General features: G+C 38.7%; 1 protein-coding gene across 1 annotated transcript in view; it reads right to left on the reverse strand.

The window, feature by feature from the left end:
- The window catches only part of COL25A1 (collagen type XXV alpha 1 chain), a gene marked incomplete at both ends in the record, with an annotated part of 314,576 nt that overhangs the window by 76,162 nt on the left and 215,586 nt on the right, over positions 1 to 22,828 (reverse strand). Inside the window, 5 exons of the mRNA XM_080623175.1 lie at positions 4,713 to 4,748; positions 9,332 to 9,439; positions 10,329 to 10,400; positions 21,163 to 21,189; positions 21,347 to 21,373. Coding sequence (XP_080479301.1) covers positions 4,713 to 4,748; positions 9,332 to 9,439; positions 10,329 to 10,400; positions 21,163 to 21,189; positions 21,347 to 21,373 — 270 coding nt within the window. The remainder of the gene's footprint in view (positions 1 to 4,712; positions 4,749 to 9,331; positions 9,440 to 10,328; positions 10,401 to 21,162; positions 21,190 to 21,346; positions 21,374 to 22,828) is intronic.

Genomic DNA, 22,828 nt, shown 5'->3' on the forward strand with positions numbered 1-22,828 from the left:
AGACTAAACAACCCCACTTCCCTGAGCTGCTCCTCACAGAACTGGTTCTCTAGACCTTTTGCCAGCTTTGTTGCTCTCCTTTGAACATGTTCCAGCACCTCAATGTCTTTCTTGTAGTGAGGGGCCCAAAAATGAACACAGTATTTGAGATGCAGTCTCACCAGTGCTGAGTACAGGAGGACAATCACTTCCTTATTCCCACAGACTGATTTCTTACCAGTCTAAAGGCATAAAGAACTTAAGAAGGAAACCTGAACTAGTAGATGTACATGAAAAGGAAAGCACAGGTTTCAGACAAAGTATTCATCTGCATTTCAGCAGAGCTTGTACTACCCACTGATTCGATTTTCTGTGTGTAATAGGCATGTGATGTAATTCTGGAAATGTGTTCCTGCATGGTTGAGGAGTGTTTCATATAGATTGCAATGTCTAGAGTACTAGTATTGAAATGTGCAATGCTCTAGTGTTGATGAATCACCTAGATAAAAGAATGACCAGCTAGAGACAGATTAACTATAATGGGAAATCTCATATAATTTGTGATTAAGTAGTATCCCCTCCCATGCTATCTACCTTAACTGATGAAAAGAGCAGCAATAAGTATTAATTAGTGCTCAGGCAGAGCTTTTTATTATCACTGTCTTAGTCATTGTTGTGGCAGCCATCACTGAAGTACAGAAGTTACAAAAAGGCAAAGACTACTGCTCCTGAGATTTCCTGCAAGTCATGGCCAATGCAATTGTATTGGGGAAAAAATGAATAGTTTCTGTGAGAGGCACAGGCTGAGAATTTCCGTTTCATCTGCTAGTTCCTAGTAAGCTTTTGCAGCTAAGCAGCGTAAGAACACTACCTCATAAAACTTGCTATGAATATGCTACCAGAATGAAACAAAGAAGGCTGCTGCAGAACTCTGGCCATTGAAAACAAAACCACAATTAATAGGTTCTTGGAGGAGCTATGAAGATTCACACCAGCTGAGCATCTGGTCTTGGCCACTGGCCTAAAAGGTTGAATTGAACTTAGCAGCACTTCCCAGTCAGCTCTGCCTGATCCCTATGTGTCCATTTTATTCATTTTAACCTAAGATGAAAAATTAATCCTAATTAATTTTAAAGATGTGACATTTTGCAGACTTAACTGAGAGGTTTCCACTGTCTTTCACAGAAATAGCAAACACTTTGGACGAACATCCTCATTATTCTGAATAATTAGCAAAAGCAGTAACCTTAGGTCCTATTTTCTTGAACAGACGCCCGGAAAGACTGTATAAGCACAGAACTACTAGTTTGGAAAACAACATATCTTAAAGCAGAGGGATTTTGCATTTGGATTGATCATTACACTACAGATATCTTTTGCAAAGAGACACCTCTACCTGACTTCTTTGGTTATTCTGGAGTGTTCTGTTCATGCAAAACATCTGTAAAATTACTTACCTGTCTTTACAGCCGATTTTGAGGGATAAAATAATATGCAGCTTTTTTTCAGTGACAAGAACTAGTTGATTCATACACTGAACATGTTTAAATTTACTTATTTTCCAAGAAGCTGAAAACATTGCAAATTTTGATCTTTCAAATTTTTATTACTATGCACTAGTTTAAAATACTTTATATATAAAAGCATCCAAAACTCTCCCATATGAAAATTAGAAACAAAACCACCTCATGCACACCTTCTATACTATTGCAATTTATGAATCTGAAAATGTAGATTATCAGCGTCAGCCCTGGAGATTTCCCATCACTTTATGTTCTCATGAATGGTCTGCAATCAGAAATCCTAGCTCTTGGGTAGAAAAGAGTCACAAATTCATTAATGATTAACTCTGAAAATGAGAAAATAAAACAGGAAAATGTGTATGGCATTTAAAAGAGCATATAGTGAGGAACAGCAGATAAATAGCAAGGAAAGAAGGATGAATTATGAGAGGCAGAACACAACTTTAACTGAAAAGTCTGAAAAGCTAAGGAAACTGCTGGCCTTCTCTCTTGCATAAAATACATTTTTCTGGTTCCACATAACATTTCAAAACTTAATCCTTTTGGTCACCCCACTACTTGGCCTCCCTCTGAATTCTCTTAATCCTTTCTGCACAGAGGAACGATACCTTCAGCTCTTGCAGAAAGTAGATCTGCAGGGTTTCAAGTGCTGTGGAAACCAGACACAAATTACAACTAACTCATCATTCTTACATTCTTTTATAACATTAAAGATGCATATAGCCAATACTTTTTAAACTTAAACCTAAGCCTCCATCTCACCTAAAAAGAACTTGAGCTCTCGTGGCTCAAAGAGAAAACAGATTCTTCCTGACATAGCCACGTATACAGCCAAAACCCCCTTGCAAATGTCTCTACTGCAAGGACAGAAGAGCAATAGAAGCCCACTCCAACAATCTGGAAAGATTTAAAACTGGGAACGAGAGACCCCTCTAAGCAACAACTAGCTTTCCTAAACCTTTCTTCCCACTACCCTGTCCCAACCCACACACACTTACATTGGAAATGGGGAAGAAGAGAAGCTATTCCCTGTCTTCAAGGCAAATTTCCCTAGTGCACCTAAGACAGTTTGAGCTCTCTTGTGCCAAAGCAGAATTCATGCCAGAGAACTCACTGTCATTCTTTGTATGTGGTCCAAGCAAACTTCTTCTGCTTGAGAGTAAGAAAAGTTATTACTGTTCTCTCAACATCATCTGAAACACTATTTTCTTTTTCTTTATTGACAAAGAACTTCATTAAAAATAGAGAACATGGCAGCAAATTCTCCTTTGGAGAAAATTGTCACATCTTTGTCTTCACTAGAGCCACTGGTTTTCCTATGTCACTGGATGGAAAACATGAACATTCCCAGAACTCCAAATGTATTAAAATGATTTCAGCTTTTTGTGGATCAAGGCACACATGGTTTGAGTAGGTCAGAAATTACTCAACGTGTGTAATAGGCTTGTGGTACATTCTGAGACACAAGCTGGAAAACACAGCTTTCTCATTATCTACTATCTTGTGCTCTTCAAGAAATTTATCCACTTCTTGTAAAAAGAGAAAATAGAAGACTAAGCAATTTCAAGCTGTGACATTATTGGTTCACAAGTTCTATCAATAACCTGTACATTCACCTAGAAATACCAAGAATCATTACCAAATATAAAAGCTAGAGATATTTCATGAAAATAAAAATTTTCATCCTCATTATTACAATCTTGAGGTCAGACTTGCAGCTCTTCTTCACTCGAACAGCACCATAGAACTTAAAGCTGTTGAGAGTGTGATCCTGTAGGCTACAGGTAGCCTTCAGTTTCCACAACCTTTAGCAAGTGCATCCAAATTGTAGGGATTGTTTCACAGCATCTGGTGCTCTCCTTGGCTGTAACCTGCCTCCATCTTGGACAAAGAACCAGAATACATGCCACAATGCTTGCTTCTTACTGGAAAGGGCATTGAACATGTGGTCAAGTAGGAAACCACAGTACACCCCAACAAGCGGACCCACTGGACAGCAGGACTGGTAGTACTTTATGAGACCCATCGGCTTCACAGTTTCAATTTCATCAGGAAGAAGAAACAGGAAAGTAACTCAGACTTCAGATTCTTTGTGTGAAACAAAGGCAAGTCCTTACAAAAGAATTCCTGTGGAATTAACCTAGGATGGTTTTGTTAAACCATTATCTTGAAATGAAAAAGTAAAGGACTTGAAATTCCTGATCACAGCAAGTATTTCTGAGTCTCAGAATCCTTTTTTTTTTTTTTTTTTCTTCCAGAAGATATTGGATTTTGTTAATTCAAAATGTTTTGCAATTTGTCAAGGTTAAAGATCATCACACCTGTTTAAAACTTCATGAATACAAACAGATAGCAATCATATCTGCAGTGATTGCTGAGCATATAATCTTCCTCCTCAGAAGCATTCAGGAATCAAAACCACATGCCACAGGCTACAGTTTTGTCATCTCTCATAAAAATAAGAATGACCATAAGTGTTTAGGGGGATCTTAAGGGAAAAGAACCACTGCATGTTTCAGAGTTCTGAGATATGTGACAGGCAGAAACTTCTCACGCCTTGCCCTGTGGCTGAGGCTGATTTACAACCAGTGGAACTAAAATTTGCTTCCAAATGAATAGAGTTAATTAGTTCCTGATGCAACAGAAAACATTTATTCCCATATCTGAATATTGGTAAAAAATGCATTCAGTTGTCTTTCACATTCTCACACACACAGAGGGAAAAACCAAAACCTCAGGAGAGGAGAACATCTTGAGAGTTTTAGTGTGCTGTGCTGTGTCGTCACTGTTCCATCAGGCAAAGCGCCAAGAGCTATGGCCACAGAGACAGCTGGGATTTTGGCCCTTAAAACAAGTAGATGGTTCTTGTGCTGCTCAATGCTCTCAAGGTAGAAACAACTCAATTTCAGAGACAGTGATAAGTGGGGGCCAGGAACTGGGAACACCTGCCTTGACTCTTTTTTGCTTTGCTGTTTGCCCTTAGCTGTTTCATTTCCCTCTACTACAAGCTTAAAGAAGTTGGCCTTATATGACCCGCAACTGTATGTAAAAAGAGCAGGTTGTCTTTCTCATGTTTTCTTCACAAATGAGGCTTCAAATAGTCTGTGACAAAGGGAGGTTAGGAAATGCACAGCTATAAGGCTTTTTGGAATTTCACATTTTAAAAAGTATACATGTCATGTATCTGTTACATACTGGCGGAGTACTTACTATTAATCCTTGTTCTCCTGGTTTTCCTGGCTCACCCTTAAAATAAAAAAAATTAAAAAAAAAGAGTGAATAATTTCAGTAACATGTCATGTAACATGCCTAGGATTCAATTTTCTACTCTAATAAAAGTATCTTAAAAATCCATTCTTAAACATGTGTGGCAGCTGACTGTACATTACGTATATTACTTTTTTTATTTTTAAATTGGTAGGCCAAAGCTCAGACATTTTAAAAGGCAAAGTATTATTTCACAATCAAGTAATTGTATAGTTTTTGACACAACAGTTAAGTATTGATGTCCTGACTGTTTCTTAGTTCCAAATACAATATTCCATTTCAGTCAGTGGTGCTAAAGGACACAGAGAAAGCTGATTTTCGTGTGTTGAATCCCACTGTTTTCATATTCCAAAAGAGTGCTTTGTGCCATCACCTTAGTAGGCAGGCATAACTTACCGTTGCAAGTTATCATGTTCCATAAACCCATAAAAATTGGTATCTTGAAGCCATGCAATAATTACTCAGGTGTTAAATACCTGGATTGGCTTTCAAAACTGTAACCCATCATTTTTCCAATGTATTCTTTTTCTGTGGGCACAGCTGTACATAAAGTAAGAATCTATTTTCTCCCCTTACTTCCATATGAACACATACAGCTGTCTATAGAGACAGTAAAACATATCAGTTGTATAATATGGGCTAAAAATAACTATCCAAAAAATAGTCATTTCAGTGATCTGCATTTAGATCAGTCCCTTGTAAACACAATAGAGCATAGGGCAGTCCACATGCTGTTGCTGTATCAGCACAGTTGCAGGATCTTATTTAGCAGCTTTGTCATAAAAGAAAACCTGTCAAATAAACAATGAGAACTGTTCTGATGATATTGCTCTTGACAACCAAAAAGAATCCGAACTGCTTCTCTGGGTACGTGTGCAACACTATGTTACCCCATGCAATGCTACAGGCTTGGGGAAAAGTGGCTGGAAAGCTGCACAACAGAAAAGGACCTGAGGGTGCTGACTGATGGCTGAACATCAGCCAGCTTGTGCCCAGGCAGCCAAGAAGGCCAACAGCATCCTGGCCTGTATCAGCAATAGCGTGGCCAGCATGGGCAGGGCAGTGATCATTCCCCTATACTCGGTGCTGGTGAGGCTGCACCTCAAATCCTGTGTTCAGTTCTGGGCCCCTCACTGTAAGACAGGCATTGAAGAGCAACAAAGCTGGTGAAGGGTCTGGAGCACAAGTGTGATGAGGAATCGCTGAGGGGACTGGGGTTGTTTAGTCTGGAGAAGGCTCCCGGAGGGACCTTATCTCTTTCTACAACTAGCTGAAAGGAGGTTGTAGTGAGGAGAGCGTCAATCTCTTCTCCCAAGTAACAAGCGATAGGACAAGAGGTAACAGCTTCAAGGAGTGCCAGGAGACATTTATATTGGGTATTCAGAACAATTTCTTCCCAGAAAGGGTTGCCAGGCATTGGAACAGGCTGCCCAGCAAAGTGGTGGAATTACTATCCCTGGAAGTGTTCCAATGCCATGTAGACGAGGCCCTTAGTGACATGGTTTAGTAGTGGTCTTGGCAGCCCTGGAGTAATGGTTGGACTTGATCTTAAAGGTCTTTTCCAACCTAGTTGATTCTATGATTCTATGTGTGCGTTGCATTCAGAAGAAGATACGTAGCATCTGCAAACACACCAAGATACCCAAGAGAGAGAAACCAGATATTCACAGGTTTCTGACAGTTAATTACCCAAGCTTGTTGGACTTTTCAGCTCTTTCTGAAACATTGCTAACTTCTGGATACAGCAATTATACAGCCTGAAGTGAGCATCAAGATATCCCCATAAATTTGGGGAAATAAAGGTGAAATAATGTCAAGAGTTTGTATCATATTCTATTGTCTTATTAACAGAAAAAAAAAATCTCGTTCTCTTTTTATTTCTTTTTGGAGGCATTAAAGTTTCAAAGTTTGTTCTGGTGTCTGTGGGATGCAAAGGTTATTACTCTGTAAGAAGGCACGTATGTTCTGGTTCCAACAGAATCTTCTGTGAACATCCAAAGAAAGACTTAGGCAGAAGGCTGAACAACCCTTTCTAACATCCCTTGGTGCTCTCTGCTGGCCATAGGTCCAACAGCGTGTCTAACATTTCTACCTCCTCAGCGCTAAAGATTTCCTGCCCAAGAAACCAACACTTTCTCATCTCTAGAAGCTTTAAGTATCTGTAAGAGGTTGCACATTTCTGTGATACAAGGTGGTGATGACAGAGATGAAGACGTGGGCACACGGGCTGCTCCTTTCCCCTGGTACACTGTGGAAGAGAAGTAACGGGGCTGCTGGAGTTTCTCCCTGTGCCTTGCTATCTTGGGTGCCTGACTTGCTTAGGATACACAGCAAGTGCATGGGCATGGGGGAAAAAAAGGGCGAAAGAACATCTTACATCTCTGGTGATTGTAAAGCTCCTTGCTTGAGAAAGACAGGCTGGAAAAGAAGTCCCTGCTTTGCCTAACACTGCAAAAGAGGAAATGACTGCCTTCTAATGGTGGTTGACCACTGTGAGGACGTCGTCTTACAGCTGTGCGGTGCTGCAATGTCCTTATGCATAATACAGTGCAGCTATTTTGTTGTTCAGCTCTTTAGCTCAAAGGTCCATGCAAGCCTTCTAAAGATACAAAGCTGTCACCACCTCTTGGCTAATCTTTCCCTTTACAGCTCTCCTGCTGTAAAGGACTGCACACCAGACAGCCATGGAGAAAAAAAAACCTTCTGGGGATCAGGATCACTAACCTGAGGGTACAGGACAATAGCAAGGAGCAGAATGGTAACAGCAGTCAGAGTGCTTGTTTGTATCTGATTCTAAAGCAGTATTATGAACTGATTTTCCATAATGCCATAGGGCTTAAGATAGCCACAGCTTAAAAAACTATAAAAAGAAACTCTCTCTTGCCATCTAAAGTCAAAATCACTACAGAACTATAATAAAATGGAATGACTTCATTGCATAAAATGCATTACTTCCCTGTTATGAGAAACACTAATGTTCCCTCTGCTAAAAAAACACAAAACCCGAAGCAACACACAGTCATGTTGTAATCAGCAACACCAGCTGATTCTAGCCTCTTGTACTTGAATTACAAAAATGGCACCACTGCAGTCAGAAATGCGTTCTGGTTTCAGTCTCACCCTCGCTACATCAAAGCAGAAGCAACCCTACTGACCGCAGTCAATTTTACCATATTAAAAGGGCAAAACAGAGGCCGAGATGAGGTCCAAAGCCTGATGTGCTGCAGGACGAAAGAGAAATGAGTAGGTGCTCAACAATGGAAACAAAAGACTTTTAATGTCATTTCATAACCTTGAGCTAGAACTTAGAAGGGCAATAGTGGTAAAAACCAAAACAAACAAAGCAACAACATTAACAGCAGCAGCCCTAGAGCACTGGAGGTCTTAATTGCCAAGCCTTGCTGGATTTTCACAGGAAATTTTAGCAGGATCTTCCTATCATCATCATGTTATATTGACTTGTACAGTTAATAGTGTCTCAGATGAGGCAACCTCAATAGGGCCAGAACAGGAGTGTAGGTATTTTCTTTCTTGGTTTTACCTAAAAAGCCCTGCAGGGAAATTTTATGCCTTTCTGTCTTAGCCCCACATAATAGCTATGCTTTTCCTTCAGAAAGCCCTGTTTCTACTTCCAGTGCTGGTCCTCACCTTGCTAGTTCCCTATGTGTCCTCTCGGCCGTAATTTATACTTATCATGGGGAGGGGGGTGTGTGTGTGCAGCTGTACATGTGGCGCTTCAGTTGCCATGTGTCTTTCCTGTCTGTGATTCCATTTCCACACTGATAACACAATGGCATTCATGATAAAAAGAGAGTTACTTCTTTCAAAAGAATGAAAATTAAAGAGCCTATAAAATATAAAACAAAAAACATACTCATATTTTGCTTAAAAAAAGAAAAAAAAAGTCCATGTATTTATGCATCTGTTTAAAAAGTGTTTAATCATCAGGTCATGAAGTGCCAAAGGCAGAGGGTCAGACACTGTGCCTAAACCAAACAATTAGCAGTAATAATGGATTCTGATGGTTGTTCTAATGAAACATAGGGAATGAGCCAAAGAAAATGGTATTGTTATACTTGTGTGAAGGTGGCAGAACCTGACTCCAAACTTCATCATACTTTGGGCAGCATTTAGCAATTTATTACTTTAATTCCATGATTTTTGAGGCTAAATCATTAGGAAATGAGAATTCAGGCCTGTACATGCTACAATATCTCAAATTCAGCTTAATTTGAAGTTTGAGAACAAATGTTTACTACTTATAGGAGGGGCAGACCCTTCTTACGCATCTATCAATGCTTACATTACATCAATGAGCAACATAGAAACCTTAGAATGTGTGGGGAAACTATCAGGAGAGCAAGACAAGGAACCTAGGTGTTACTCTTGGCCCAGCAATGAACTTGCTCTTTGTGGGTGGGACTTCAGATACACCATAACTCTGCCTGTGGTTCAGCTTGCACATATCTTACTTGCCAATCTTACCTCAGAAAACATCTTTGAAACTGAGCAGACGTACTTGAGAGGCATTTGGACACCATAACAGCCACAGACTAACTCACCGGTAAGCCTGGCATCCCGCGAGGACCATCTTTGCCGGTATCTCCTGGCGGCCCTCTGGGTCCTGGTGGCCCTGGAGGTCCAGGGGGTCCAGCTTGTCCTTGGTCCCCCTAAACCAACATAAAACTCATCACGTTTGTTTTATAGGCACCAACCACATACAAAGACATTGATTTACCCAGAAAGATCACAAGACAGACTGGAGGAAGCTGCCATGAGCTGAACAGTGGCTTCTTTACTGCTTAGGGCAGAGGCTGGACTTTGCCTTGGAGACCAGAGGGTTGTATCTTTCCAATGCAATCAGCCACAGAGCAGAACATTCAAATTCTAAACTGCTTGTCCTCCCGCAGCACATGCCAAAATTTGGGGTAGCCTTGCAACATTTTACTAATCTAGTTCTCCAGAACAGGTAACTGTTTTCAATAAGCAGCTGTTTGCTTCATGATTCACATAATCATAACAAAGCTGAGGTAAAAAAGAGGAGTCAGATGTGAGAATATATAGTTTACATGGCAATTTTCCAAGCCCATCAACGATGCATGGATAGATTTCAAATATTAGAATGGAAAATAAGCGCTTTTTCATGAAGTTCTACATAATTTTTCATCTGTTCTGGGGAGCTCTTTTATAATGACTATTATCTAACTCTCTTAATGGCTTTTACTTCTAATTTACCTTATTAATTTGTAAAAGCCAATTTCCAAGAGAGTGGCCAAAACATATTACTTTCCCTTTAAAAAAAAGACACCAAAACATGGTACTAAAGTTATTTTTCAGCATATCATTGCTAAAATCTGGAAAAATTTGACTGCATCCTAAATATGGATCATTTAGCAAAGCTACCCATAGCCTTCTAATTGTTAATATCGTTAACTGTTGCTTCATTCCAAAACATTTGCAAATGAACATCTTGCTATAAGAAGGCATCTGACAAAAAGGTACAGCAAAGAGTAAATTGAATGTAAAGAAGAACCAGACTCCAGTGAGATGAAGCACTACCTTAATGAGGCGGCGTTTAATGAGCTGCTGATCAGCTGAGAGAAACCCATGATTGATTTTAGGAAACACCATCTGATCAGGCAGGTGAGGTCAAAGGTTGAAGATCAGAGATGAGAGAATTGAAGAATAGACATCAGAAGGCCCGAGAAAGAAATAAAGACATATTCATTAGATTTGTAATAACTAAAATAATATAAACCGGTGCTTCTGCCTGACAGAAACTGTGCCTTTTCCTTTGAAGAAATTTACCTCTAATATACAGGACATACCACTTCATGAATTAATCACATACAATAAGTTAACTGAGTAACTTTCTTCTTCCCAGATTTCCTGTGAGAATTCTTCACATGTATTATTTTTTCATTGCAGGCTCTAAAATTCAGCATTTTTATATGTTGTTCTTTCAGCAAAGCTTCTAGAGACAAAGCACCAGTTCAACTTTCAGTCAGATTTTCTAACCAGCATATTGTGCCATGAAGAATGGTGTCATTTCAATAAGGGCTGGAGTTCCAACTTGACCAGATTGCTTCAATCCTTCCTGCTTAATTTGCAAATGCAGCTTTTAAAAAATCTGTATGTACAGATTAAACCTCTGCTATCTAACACAAATAACTGACTCTACATGTAACCAATAGACAGTTCACTGACATTTTCCACACTCCTGTATGCCTCAGGGAAGCAGAACTACAGAAAAATCTCATCTGAAAATAAAATACTGATTGAGATAATGGGGAATGTGGGGGTTTCCAGGGCTAACATTATGCATAGTTACAGCATGATCCCATGCTCTGCATCAGGAGTACTTGTACCAGCGCAAAGGCAGTGAGGGTTAACTTAGGTCCCCCATGAGGATTCGTTGGTATTCAATGGTAAAAACAATTTTTTCATGTGCACTTTTATGCTGATACAGAAAGACCTGACTGAACAGGTACGTGTCACCCACAAACCTTGACGGTGAGGATCTGATTACTGTGCAGAGCAGCGACTGTGGGGAAGCCTGGCAGACCCTAGGGACACAGCATAACATGGTACCAAAACAGCACAACACAAACATCACAGAGACAATTTACTAACAGACAAACAGAACGAACACTATGTTTAGTATACCCCACATTGCCTACTGACAGGAAACAGTCTCTCTGTCATATGGGAAACAGAGTTGGGTTTGCACCACACTGCAGATGCAGGCTGTTAATTTACAATGAGAATATTAAGAGATTTTAGAAGGAGCAGTCCCACAGATGTGACTTTCCTTAAAATTACAACAAATTGTTTTGATCATTTGATAGTTTTTAAGTTATCAGCCAGCAGACAACTGAGCCATTTTCAAGTAAAACGTGCAACAGCAATTTGAGAGTTACATAGAAAGCCTGGACTCTGGATTGCTGCAGAACTTGACAGCAGTGATGGTGGATTTTGAAGGGCTTTGTATAACTAACATCTTGCTCCTCACGTTGTGTTTAACATATGACATTCAGCACATAAACTGGTAGTACATACACAATTATAAACACTGAACAACAATCTAGTGCTAGGTCTTGGGTATTCCAGAATGGCTAAGGTCAACACTTTCAAGACATAAAAGAAGCATTTTCATATCCTGGGCAAAATTTCTTCCCTCAAGCTTTTTATCCTACATATGTTTTCTTATATGTTAGTCTACCAACATGTGCAGAACCTGTACTTTACTGGTACAAAAAAGAGAAGTATGGTAATCATGGCCTGTTGTGACAATACAAGGGGTGAATTTTACTCTCAGTTCAACACCTTTCTTGTGTTGCCTTGTAGGGTGTGAATCAGAGCTTCTGATAAAGCTGAAACCTTATAGAGTTGAACAATGAACTCCTAAAGAAAGAAATCCCCAAGTCCTTTCCTTGTCTTTAGCATAGCACACTGTGTGAAAAGAGGCATCAGGCTGAGGAGCACAGAATAAAATACAGTCTGGTAGCTTTGGGCTCCCTACATGAATGCTCAGACACATGCCACCTCTGAGAGCATGTGCACAGAACTGGTGGCACAGCCCCTCTATGAGGCCTGAAGTGTATGGCTGTAGGGTTGCAGCTTGACACCTTCAAAAAGGAAAGCTGTGTCTCCCTCTGCCTGCCAGACAAGGTGGCTTCCAGGAAATCCTTCATGAAGACTCTGCTGGGGCAAACCATGTTGCCACAGTGCATGAGCCCTTTGCAGCCCAGCTGGCTTGGTGGAGAGCACCACAGGCAACGGCAGTCTGCCAGGTCTCCCAGCTGCAGCAGGTTCTTTCAACATGGTAAATATTAGCTCTATTCATCTCCACATGCATCGTATCAGAGAATATCTGGATCACAAAGACCGCATTGGTCTTTACAGAAAAGGAAGAGTAACTTTCTGATGCATGGACGTCCTTTCACTAACACCTTCATTAGCTTCATTCCTGATATATACCCACAACCAGAAAGCCGAGACCGTGTCAGTGGAGCCCATAAAGCCTTCTTCCTTTGTTCTAACAAATGGTACTGTGGCTAACTGCATTGCTTGGTGACCAGAAATCTCCTCTTTAGAAACAAATACAAAGATAACCCCAAAAAAGGCTAAAACTCCAAACATTTAAACTCACACTCTGAGACAGTACTAAGACAGGAGAAATACATAATATAGAAAACAGATGTATCAAATTTGCAATTCTCTTATTATGGGATATAAGTTATTAAGATAGCAACTTGCCAGAATCTTTACATCTGTGACTCATTAGCCCTGCTGTGCACATGGTCCATTCCTTTTCTAGATAAAGCTACAATACCCATGTAATGGAAATGAGTACAAACAAGAAACCTACAAAAGGACTAAAATCTGAGTAGCAAGCAATACATTTTAAGTCTCATTTATAAAAAAAAAGAAAAAGATAAACAGAAAATCTTTCATCAACTTCATTCTTCCTCCTCAGCCTTTAAGATTACAGCACAGTAATTTTCAGTTACCTCTAAAAGCAGTATATATTCAATTTGGCATTCTCAGAAGTGGAAACTCAAAACTCATATTAGGTTTGATTTCTTTCATCTTGAAAAAGGTATAGCTAAGAATTAATTAAGAAGGGAGTTTAACTGGAAAATGTAGTGGTTTGCATGAAAGATTTCTTTTTTTTCCTTGAGAAAAAATGAAAAAAATGCGAAAGATTTGTGTAGCTCCACACAAAAGCATTTACATAGAGCACTTCTCAGTCCAGCCCCAGCATTCTCAGTGCTTCCCAACACCACACAGACAAGTTCAAGAGTAGCTATCAGTACTGCAGTTTCCTGCCTACATAAACATACGAGAAAATGGGAAAACTCCATTTTTCCATCAGCAGCTTAGTGACATCTTTCAGCTTGTTCCTAAATGACAAAGCTTTCTTTCCTTTGACTAAAGCAGTCATAATCTCATGCATTCTGAGATTCAATGGTCAGAGACATGCAATGCCGGCTTGGATCTGAATCATCTCCCCATACGTAAAACACGCATATTTGGAGACAGACAGAAACACAGGAATATTAAATCAAACTCAGCAAAGAAACTATAATGGGTGCATAGTTTTTGCATGTGTGGGAGGCTTTAGAGGGCACTGCATCTTCTGGCATCCATGAAAGATAATGTTGGCACACAATGAGTTTTGAAAAAGGCATAAAAAGAGCTATCCTCCCCACAAAATGAGTTTTCTTCTTTTCCTGTCACTCTGCTATAAATATAACCTTAAATATCCCTTAGATCTGCTTTATTTTTTCTCTATCTAAAGCTGTTCTCAATGATGGATTCAAAGCTACCCTATTTTCTCTTTATTTGGTTTGATTCTTGAACTGCACATAGGAAGGGCTCTTGTTCTACACCCTAGGAGGCCCTCACAGAACACAAAACACTACAGTGATCAACAGCGACCACTGGCCCACTAAATTCCTCTGCTGACAGCAACTCAAGCTCACTCTGAAATGCTAGCTGGTTACAATTTCCAAATTAGCACATTTGCTGCATGCCTCACTGCAATTTTTGCTCAAATGCCAAGCAAAACATGATGCTTGGAGGAGGCTAACAGGCCTCATAATGCACTGTCCTGATTACCTGACTGGAAATGTCGATAAAGCCTACTTGTCCCCAGACAATAGGTACGGAGAAAACTGAAAGATGCCAGAACATCATATGATTTTTCACTTAGTATAAATAATTCTTCTGTTACATTATCACAGCCTTCAAAGATGTGATTCCTACTAGCAGTCCTAGATTTTTCAGGTACATTCCAGTTTGTGCATTGATCAACATGAGGTCAATACTATAAGGTCATCATAACCTTGTCATATGGTAAGTATAACAGAATTTAACAACAGCATTTCTGGTTTTACGCTATGCTACATACACTCCATTTTTACTATTGCATTTACTTAGCATAGTAAATGTCACGGTTATCCTTAGGATTTTCCTTCTGACCTGCCAATAAACCCAAGCTGCACAAGCTTACATGTTCCTGTGAAGACATGGTAAATGAGACAGGAATTACCACCTGCTGTTCACTTGCACTTCCTAAGGTTACAGCCAGCTGCTGCTATTTCACATCAAATCACACAGGCTTCTGGCCAGAGTGATCCTGACACTCTTTATGGCTGCTTTACCTCCCGCCAACACCACCTCCAGTTCTAATTAATCCTTCAGACCAAGCACCAGTCCTGCAGCTAATTATTGTACCTGCCCTGGGGAGTACAGTGTTTGGTATCACCCTGTACGGTGCCATACACTCTCAGCAGGAGCTCTTTTATATAATCCCTTTTATCATAGCTGCTGCTTTCTCCATCAGCAAATCTGCTAACTAAAACAGTGCACCCCAAGAGGACAAGGATCCAGAAATTTCTGTTTGTTTAGGCGATCATTCAGCAAAGAGCTTTAATTTGAATACATTATGTAATGATTCAGACTTTGTATTAAAATAATAAAAATGTAATTTTAAGAACTAGCACAAACAGGTCACTATAAAAGTGTTATTTTCTATAATGTGAATATAATGTGAAAATAATATTTTCACAGTAAACTCTACATGAAACTGCACTCAAAATGAACAAAACTGGAAAAAGCCAGAACTTTTCTATTTTGGTCCTAGTATTAGATGAATTTTCAGTGAGGGAAATGTCTTTTCCACGCAACTCAGTTACAAGTTCTGATGAGTGATCACCATCTGACCTATGCAAAATATGTATCGCCTTCCTTCCTGAAGGCAAACCTACTATTCTCACTGAAACTGGTGGTAGAAGTCCAGCTAATTTCAAGATGGGTTGGTCCTCCCCCCCCCCAAAACCAAGCTAGTTCTCACAGCAAAAGTCTTCTGTCCTGGCTTATGTTTCTTTTCAAATTATATACCCATTGCAGTTGTGCAATGCAGGTGAGCGGTTCACTTCCATGATATTCATTAAGACTGGATGAAATATTTTTAAAGAGTTGTTTTCAATCAAATTGGTCTAACTCAAGTGTTCAGTATTGCAGCATGACAGCTGCAGCTTGAGACAAAACAACTACATGATGTTTTGTCAGTCACAGGACATGGCCGTAGAAAAAGGAACAGGATGTACAGAGACTTCCTTCCTCACCATTCCTTTGGCACTACTAAAAAGGGGCAAGATGCAAACCAACTGGTGGTGAGTGAAGACACCCACCGACTAGCTCTTAAGACAGGAATGACAACATCCTCATCTTGCGCACTCTAGAGGGTGTCACAGCTGTTCTGCATTCCCTAGGGGAATTGGGAGCCGAACATCAAAGGCATAGTTTGGCCCTAGAGAGTCATCCACAGCCAAAAGGACACCCCTGTGAACTCCGAAAGGAGGCACATCCTCCTTTCGTTTGAGTGTCCCATTGCTTTAGACGAAGTTGGCAACCACTGCAGTCTGAGTTCTTTCCTAACATCCTATAGTTACAGAGCTCAAAGTTACCTTGCTCCAATTTGTTATCCTAGTTTCAGCTTAATGGAAAACAGGGGAACCACAACAACCTAATACTAGTGAAGCAGAACAGATAATTAGTCCCAGGAATGGAGAAGGTAAATACCCGTGTTGCCTTCTGGCAGATAAGGAAACAAAGTCTCAGAAGCTAAACTAACTGCTCAGAGAAAAAATGGCATTAAACCAGATGTCCAGCAGTTTACTCTATGATGCTGCTTTAGTAAAAGTTATGTTAACAGAAGGAAGCACAAACTTTCTTTTAGCCTTCTTACTGTGGCACTAAGAGCATAGTTTGAAACAGTGGTTAGATATAGTTTATAAAGCGAACTATAATTTGTTTTACACAGGACAATTAATAACAGAAGAAACAACAATGTGGGTAATTGTACTGCTCAGGTATGAACTTAAAGTGGTGCAGTGTTTGCACTATGTATTTGAAATAACACATAATAAGCCAAACCCTTGCTTTTATACATACATAAGAATATCACTTAAGGGAATACTAGCGTGATAGCATCACCTCTGCAGAGTTTTTGACAGTATATTCATATGAATGAAACCAAAGAAAATTTAATCAGAAAGAAAAAGCTGTCCCTAGCTAATTTATGCTAATGAAAGTTACCCAGTCCTTCTATGAAGAAAGATAAAATTCATGAGTAGTATTTATAGATGAAATTAAGCGAAACTTTAGGAGGATATAATTAAACATCATCAATTGCAGTCCTGTAAGAAATTCACAGAATATGTTTAAATTATGTAAAATTGCATTTAATTAACATAATACTCTGACTATACACCTATACATTTTGGCTTTGATGAGATGTTGAATGAAGATAAAAATTAGCACTGTTTGGGAACAAAACTTCCTATTACATCACTAATTTACCTACATTTGCTACAGTTAGCATTGCCTCCAAAAAAACTGAATCCTGCTTTTGCTGAAGGCAAGAAATCAGATTAATTTTTATACTAAGACCTATTTTGTGAAGCAAACCTGTTCCTTTCTAAAAAAAATAAAAAAGTGCTAACCTTCAAATGAAATATAACAAAATAAGATGGCTTTAAAAGATGGTGAAAAGTTAATGATCACAATTTAATCATCGCTCAGTAACTAGTATTATCTGATTACGAATGAGATACTGATTCTAATGACAACAATATAGGTTTTCTATTTATGGTCAATAGAAGCAGGAAAAGGCTCAATATATTTATTGCACATTCCATAGAAAACTGTTAACTAATAAAAGTACATATTTTAAAACTAGAATTTTTGAAATTTTTTTATAAAAAAACAGGTCAAAATGTACTACTTGGATATCTTTAATTTCCTTTTAACATGGGACAGTTTATAAAAGTTGCGTCTATAATGATACTTCAGCTAAAAATATAGCTTACATTTACACATGCACTTGTATTGAGCTATTTCAGTAAATAGACTGCATCCAGAGCCATTTCTGTCAACATTAGATCATTTTTAAATAGTTTTCCAGCACAGAACAGAACCTGCAAAATTTCTATTGTAAAACAATGATTTCTCCCTAGTTTGAGGTAACTAAGTAGCAAATGTATTAAAAGTAAACAGGTAAGGAGAAAGGGTTAAATAAAAAAGAACATCACTCTCTGAACCTCGTTAACAGTACACAAGTAAATTTTTAATCTTCAAGTCAATAAAGTTTAACACAATAAAATAAACTTCTGAGTACTTTTCTAGAACTTTCTCTTCTGCTGAAGATATTTTAGAGATGTTATCAGTTCTGGGAAGACCCAGATGCTAGGAAAATTTACTTAAACATATCAAAGAGAGAAAATAATTTTATGGAAATATATAAGTATGGCTTCTGGATGGTTTCTCATTGTACCTAGATCAAAACCAATTTAAAGGCAGCTGCCAGCTGATAATTTCTAGACCTGATAAGCAAGGAATCTCTCATGTATCTGAATGAAAGGACAGAAGATATTTACTATGTCATATACACAAGGATGAGAACAGAGTGATTAAGACATTCAGTACTAGCTGTTCCATTCGCAGACATTCACCTCTGAAGATCTATTTGCAGTAATCAGGGTACAATCTATACTTGGAAAATTTATCCTTTGCAATCCTACCATTACAAAATCTTTAAAGGCTTTTTTAAATTGGGGTATTTTTCTTTTAAGCAGGATTTAAAAAGTTTCAAACCAATATGTAAAAATACAAAACCAAAGAAACTTCAGGCTCCTTGTCTGTAAAACTTGAATTAGTTAAAAAATATCTATTGCTTTTGGATATTATAGTCAGTCTGTCTGCAAACTTGTGAAATATAAATGTTGATTCCATCCCACAGTCACTTTCAGGCACAATATTTCTCTAAAACAATATGGTATGGTATTACCTCCAAACCCATTTATTTTACATAGGCAGTGATGGAAAGCTATGTGCAAAGGTAACCAGCCACGGTTAAATGGGTTTACTTTCATTTGGTGCATGACTGGCTTGCACATATAATTTCCATTTATTATATTCTAAATCCTCTGGCATAGCAAGTTGAGCAGATTCACCCTGAAGACAGTCATCAGAAGAGATAACTGCTGTACCATGAAACATAAAATGGTCAGAGGCTTTGTAGTACTTATTACTTGTGAAATCCACAAGGCAAATAGAAGAAGCTGCTGCAGAACACATTCAAACACACATAAAAAAGATAAAGGAAAAAGCAACAAGACTGAGCAAATTACCTAAACTACACCCATATACTTCAAAAAAAGGGACATTATTACAATATTCATTGACTAAACAATCAGTGAAGGTTCAGCTAGCCCACAAGGTGTTATTCACCACCTCTTCTTCTCTACTGCTGGCCTTACTAAATTCTTTTTCTACATTCAGATACAGAATTCTGTCCCAGCTGCCGGCTGCTGCTGCAGATATAACTCTGTGCTGTCCTTAAACATTAATTCCTTACGTCGGGTATTTTTAGCGTTTTAGCTGCAAGTGATTTACCAAAATCACAATGTAGCCATAACCATTTTTATGGCCCAGTACAGATTCTACTGTCCTCCAGTATAGACAGCTGTCTTGTCAAAGAGGGACACAACAGTCTCTGTGTAGCAGATATTCCACTGCAGTCCTTGCACTTGTTCAGCCTGCAAGATAACAGTGAACAAACCTGCGTGTTCTTATTTATGATTGCCAACACTTCCAGCCCAGGAATTGAAAGACACACACTCTTAACCACTTCCTAATTCTTACATCTGTCCAATATTTTGCCAAGATTTCTGGACCAGTAGAGGCTCTGGCACTTTTGCTTACCCTCCAAAACTGCCCTCTGCTCTGCATTTTATGTCACCATAAGAAAAAACAGCATCATCTTTCCCTTGCATCTATAATGTTTTTTTTTGGTATTCAGACCTCTAACTCTTTCCCTGGAAACTTCTCCAACACTCCTAATTCCAGATTCTTATCCTCAGCTGTGTAATACTCCCTACAGTATTGCTCTTCCATATTTACTTATTAATGTATCTCCTTATAGCTTTGTCAAATTTGCTCTCCTGTTCTTAACTAAACACCAGTTCTTCTGAATGGAAGATCACTTAGCATAAGCACCTATGCATAGACTTCTGATTGTGCATCAGTCAGAGGACGAACGGAGCATTCTCTCCTAAGCCACAGGCACTGGTCTACTCTCTTTCTCTGCCTTCTCTCCCCTCACATTCTCCATAAGGTTCAGTATCACAGAACCAGCCAAAATACACAGACTAGCATAGTTTCTGAGAGATACTAAATTTACTTAGAAGATAAAAGGAAGTTTTTACATTCTTCAGAATCTTCAATCTGTGTATTCACGCTACTCACACTGCTACTCTCTATTTCCTTTTTATATCTTTAAATAGTTTTCCAATTCTTCTTTTTGTGTTTCAACTGAAATAATATCTAAAGCTGTTCACTAACAGGCCTCTGCCTTTATAATGTGCAGTCATATTACCAAGCATAACAAAACACCTTTGTAGATAATTAAAGCTGACAGCACCAACACCAAATTCAGCTATAAACGCATGTTGTGATTTTAGATAATCTTACTAACTACAAATTAAATACACATGAAACACAACAGAAGAATAAAATAAAATTGCAAGTTCAAAATATTTAACATAATTGACAGAAAAAATAAAAAAGAAAATCCATGGAACATGCTGTTACAGAGATTTATAAACATGTAACCAAAGAGAGTCACTAATATCATCAGAACGATTAACCAAACATTTTCTAATGAAGCACAGATGTAAAGAAGAATGAACTGGCACAGCCAATCTATCTGAACTTTCACCCTTGTATTCTTCTGTTTCTCTGCTAAAATAAATATATTTAAAAACTAAAAGAACCTTTACATTTCCACAGCTAAACCATGTTCTAACTGTTTGAATGTATTTACAAGGCGATATTATTATTAAAATATCAAATACAGACATGTCAGGAAAAAGAGCTAATACATGCATACATGATATCTGTTTACAATTCACTAATTACTAGACACATTTTACATGAAATCCGGAAGTATATTTATTAGAAACCCACCAGCCCTCTGCATTGTGGGAGCCCATGCAAGGCACGAAAACATTGCTGGGAAAACTGAAAGGTTTGGTTAGGAAAGCCAGCTTTTGTACAGCAGAGCAAAAACATTGTGAAACCTGCTTCCACCCATAATGAAAATCATGTATTTGAATGCATTATTACTGTTACTCAGATCTTTCCAGACACTATCTGGTCATGTTCAGTATTACTGTCCTGCAGACACTTACTTCAACATGCAGGGTAAAGGCAGCTAATAAGCATGATTAGCTCAGACAGTGTATTTAATTTAGTTTTGCACTAAAGACTAATTGCCTACTCAGCGAAGGGGAAGTGTAACATTGTTTTTTAAGATGCTTACCCGAGGGCCCTGATCACCTTGATCTCCCTGCAAAGTGGAAAGATGAGATGATAGGTTTAACACAGCATCTGTGTGCTACCCAGCTCTCTTACATAATCTAACATTACACTGCGTCAATACAAACGATCTCTTTAGTTCATGCTGGGCTTTCCATTCATCTTGTGTCACCCGTACATCAACTCACCTTCTCGCCTTTTGGACCAGGAGGGCCCTGAAGGAAACAAAAGCAAAGAAGAATTACTAATACTGACAAAGTCCTGGGACACAGAAAGAAACAGGTCTGTGACATTCTGCAAGTTCTTCCTAACAATGTATGTCCTTGTAATTTTTCACTCCAAATGCCAGGGCTATTTCAGAGACCGATTCTTCACTGTATTAATAATAGCACTGTGTAGTTATTTCTTGAATAGTTTGATCACCCTGTGTGTTGAATCAGACTACTTCAACAAGCAAAACTATGCCTGAAATGGAAAAACTTCTATTGATTCCAGTTAGGAACAACAGTTTATCTCCTATCAGATAATAAACTCTTTAAGACTGTAAAACTTCTTTGCAAGTGCATCTAATAAATTCAGAGACATATAAATCTGCCATGTATTTTGGCACCCTCCTTGGCTTAGATTGCCAAAGAAAAATGGACTTGGTAATCTAAAAGTAGTGTTTTCGTTCCTATCTTTGGCAATGCTGAACTTGATGTTTAGTCTCAAGTGTTTTAGGCAAAATTTGCTCTTTGTATAACATGATTTTGCAGAAGTAATATTTATTGTTACTTACCACCAGACAAACAGTAAGGTGACAGAATCGCATAACAGCGTGGTCCTTTCCTATTCCATTTTTATTGAGCACCTTCCAGCAAGCTACCAGCAGGTTTCTAAAACACTCATTTTCAGGTTAGTATCTTGTGAATAAAAGCACTAGCAGTCTGCAGAGAACTGGCTGCTTACACAGTGCAGACTCTTCTCTGAAGAGTAAGACTCTTTTCTGAAAGATATGCAGGTGTTTCATTACAAAGAAGGACCTGGGTATGTACGAAAGCAGCTGGAAACAGAGAAGGAGCCATCCAAGCTAGCAGAGAGAGGGTGTGTGTATGTGCATGAATGCAGCACAAGAAAAGGTTGCCACCAGCAAGACAATTAGAAATAACCAAGTGCAACCTAGTTGAGCTGAGCATGTTTGAATCATTTCGTAATTTACACTAGTAAAAATTCATGTGGTTCACATAAATGCAAATAGAAGGAAGGTCAGTCTGCTGTGTATTAAAGATGTGACCAACCATATGCAAGTTTTTGAGAATCCCCATTGTAGCCAATTTTCTGCTTATTTTTAAGGGCTTCTGATGCATGCCAGAGAAGAGCATCTGCTGCTAAATCTTCCAAGGAGTTAAAACATATGCCTCTTCTACCATAGCCTGCCATGTCTTCTGTCTGCTGCAGAGCACACAGAAACAAGTCTGCTACCTGACTTCTCCATATCTCCTTTACAAAGGACAGTGCTCACTGCTAGCTGAGTGGGAACCATCTGCTCAAGTAACTATGATCTCATCCACTTTGCACTACTCTGCAAGAACTTGTCCTCTTTAAAAACAAAGTAAATCAAACAATTTAATGAATGGATACAACCTTGCTGCACCTTTAAGGTGTCTCCATCTATTTTTTTTTTTATACTT

The sequence above is a fragment of the Psittacula echo genome (assembly GCF_963264785.1).
Source record: "Psittacula echo genome assembly, chromosome: 1".
Classification (NCBI taxonomy): Eukaryota; Metazoa; Chordata; class Aves; order Psittaciformes; family Psittacidae; genus Psittacula; species Psittacula echo.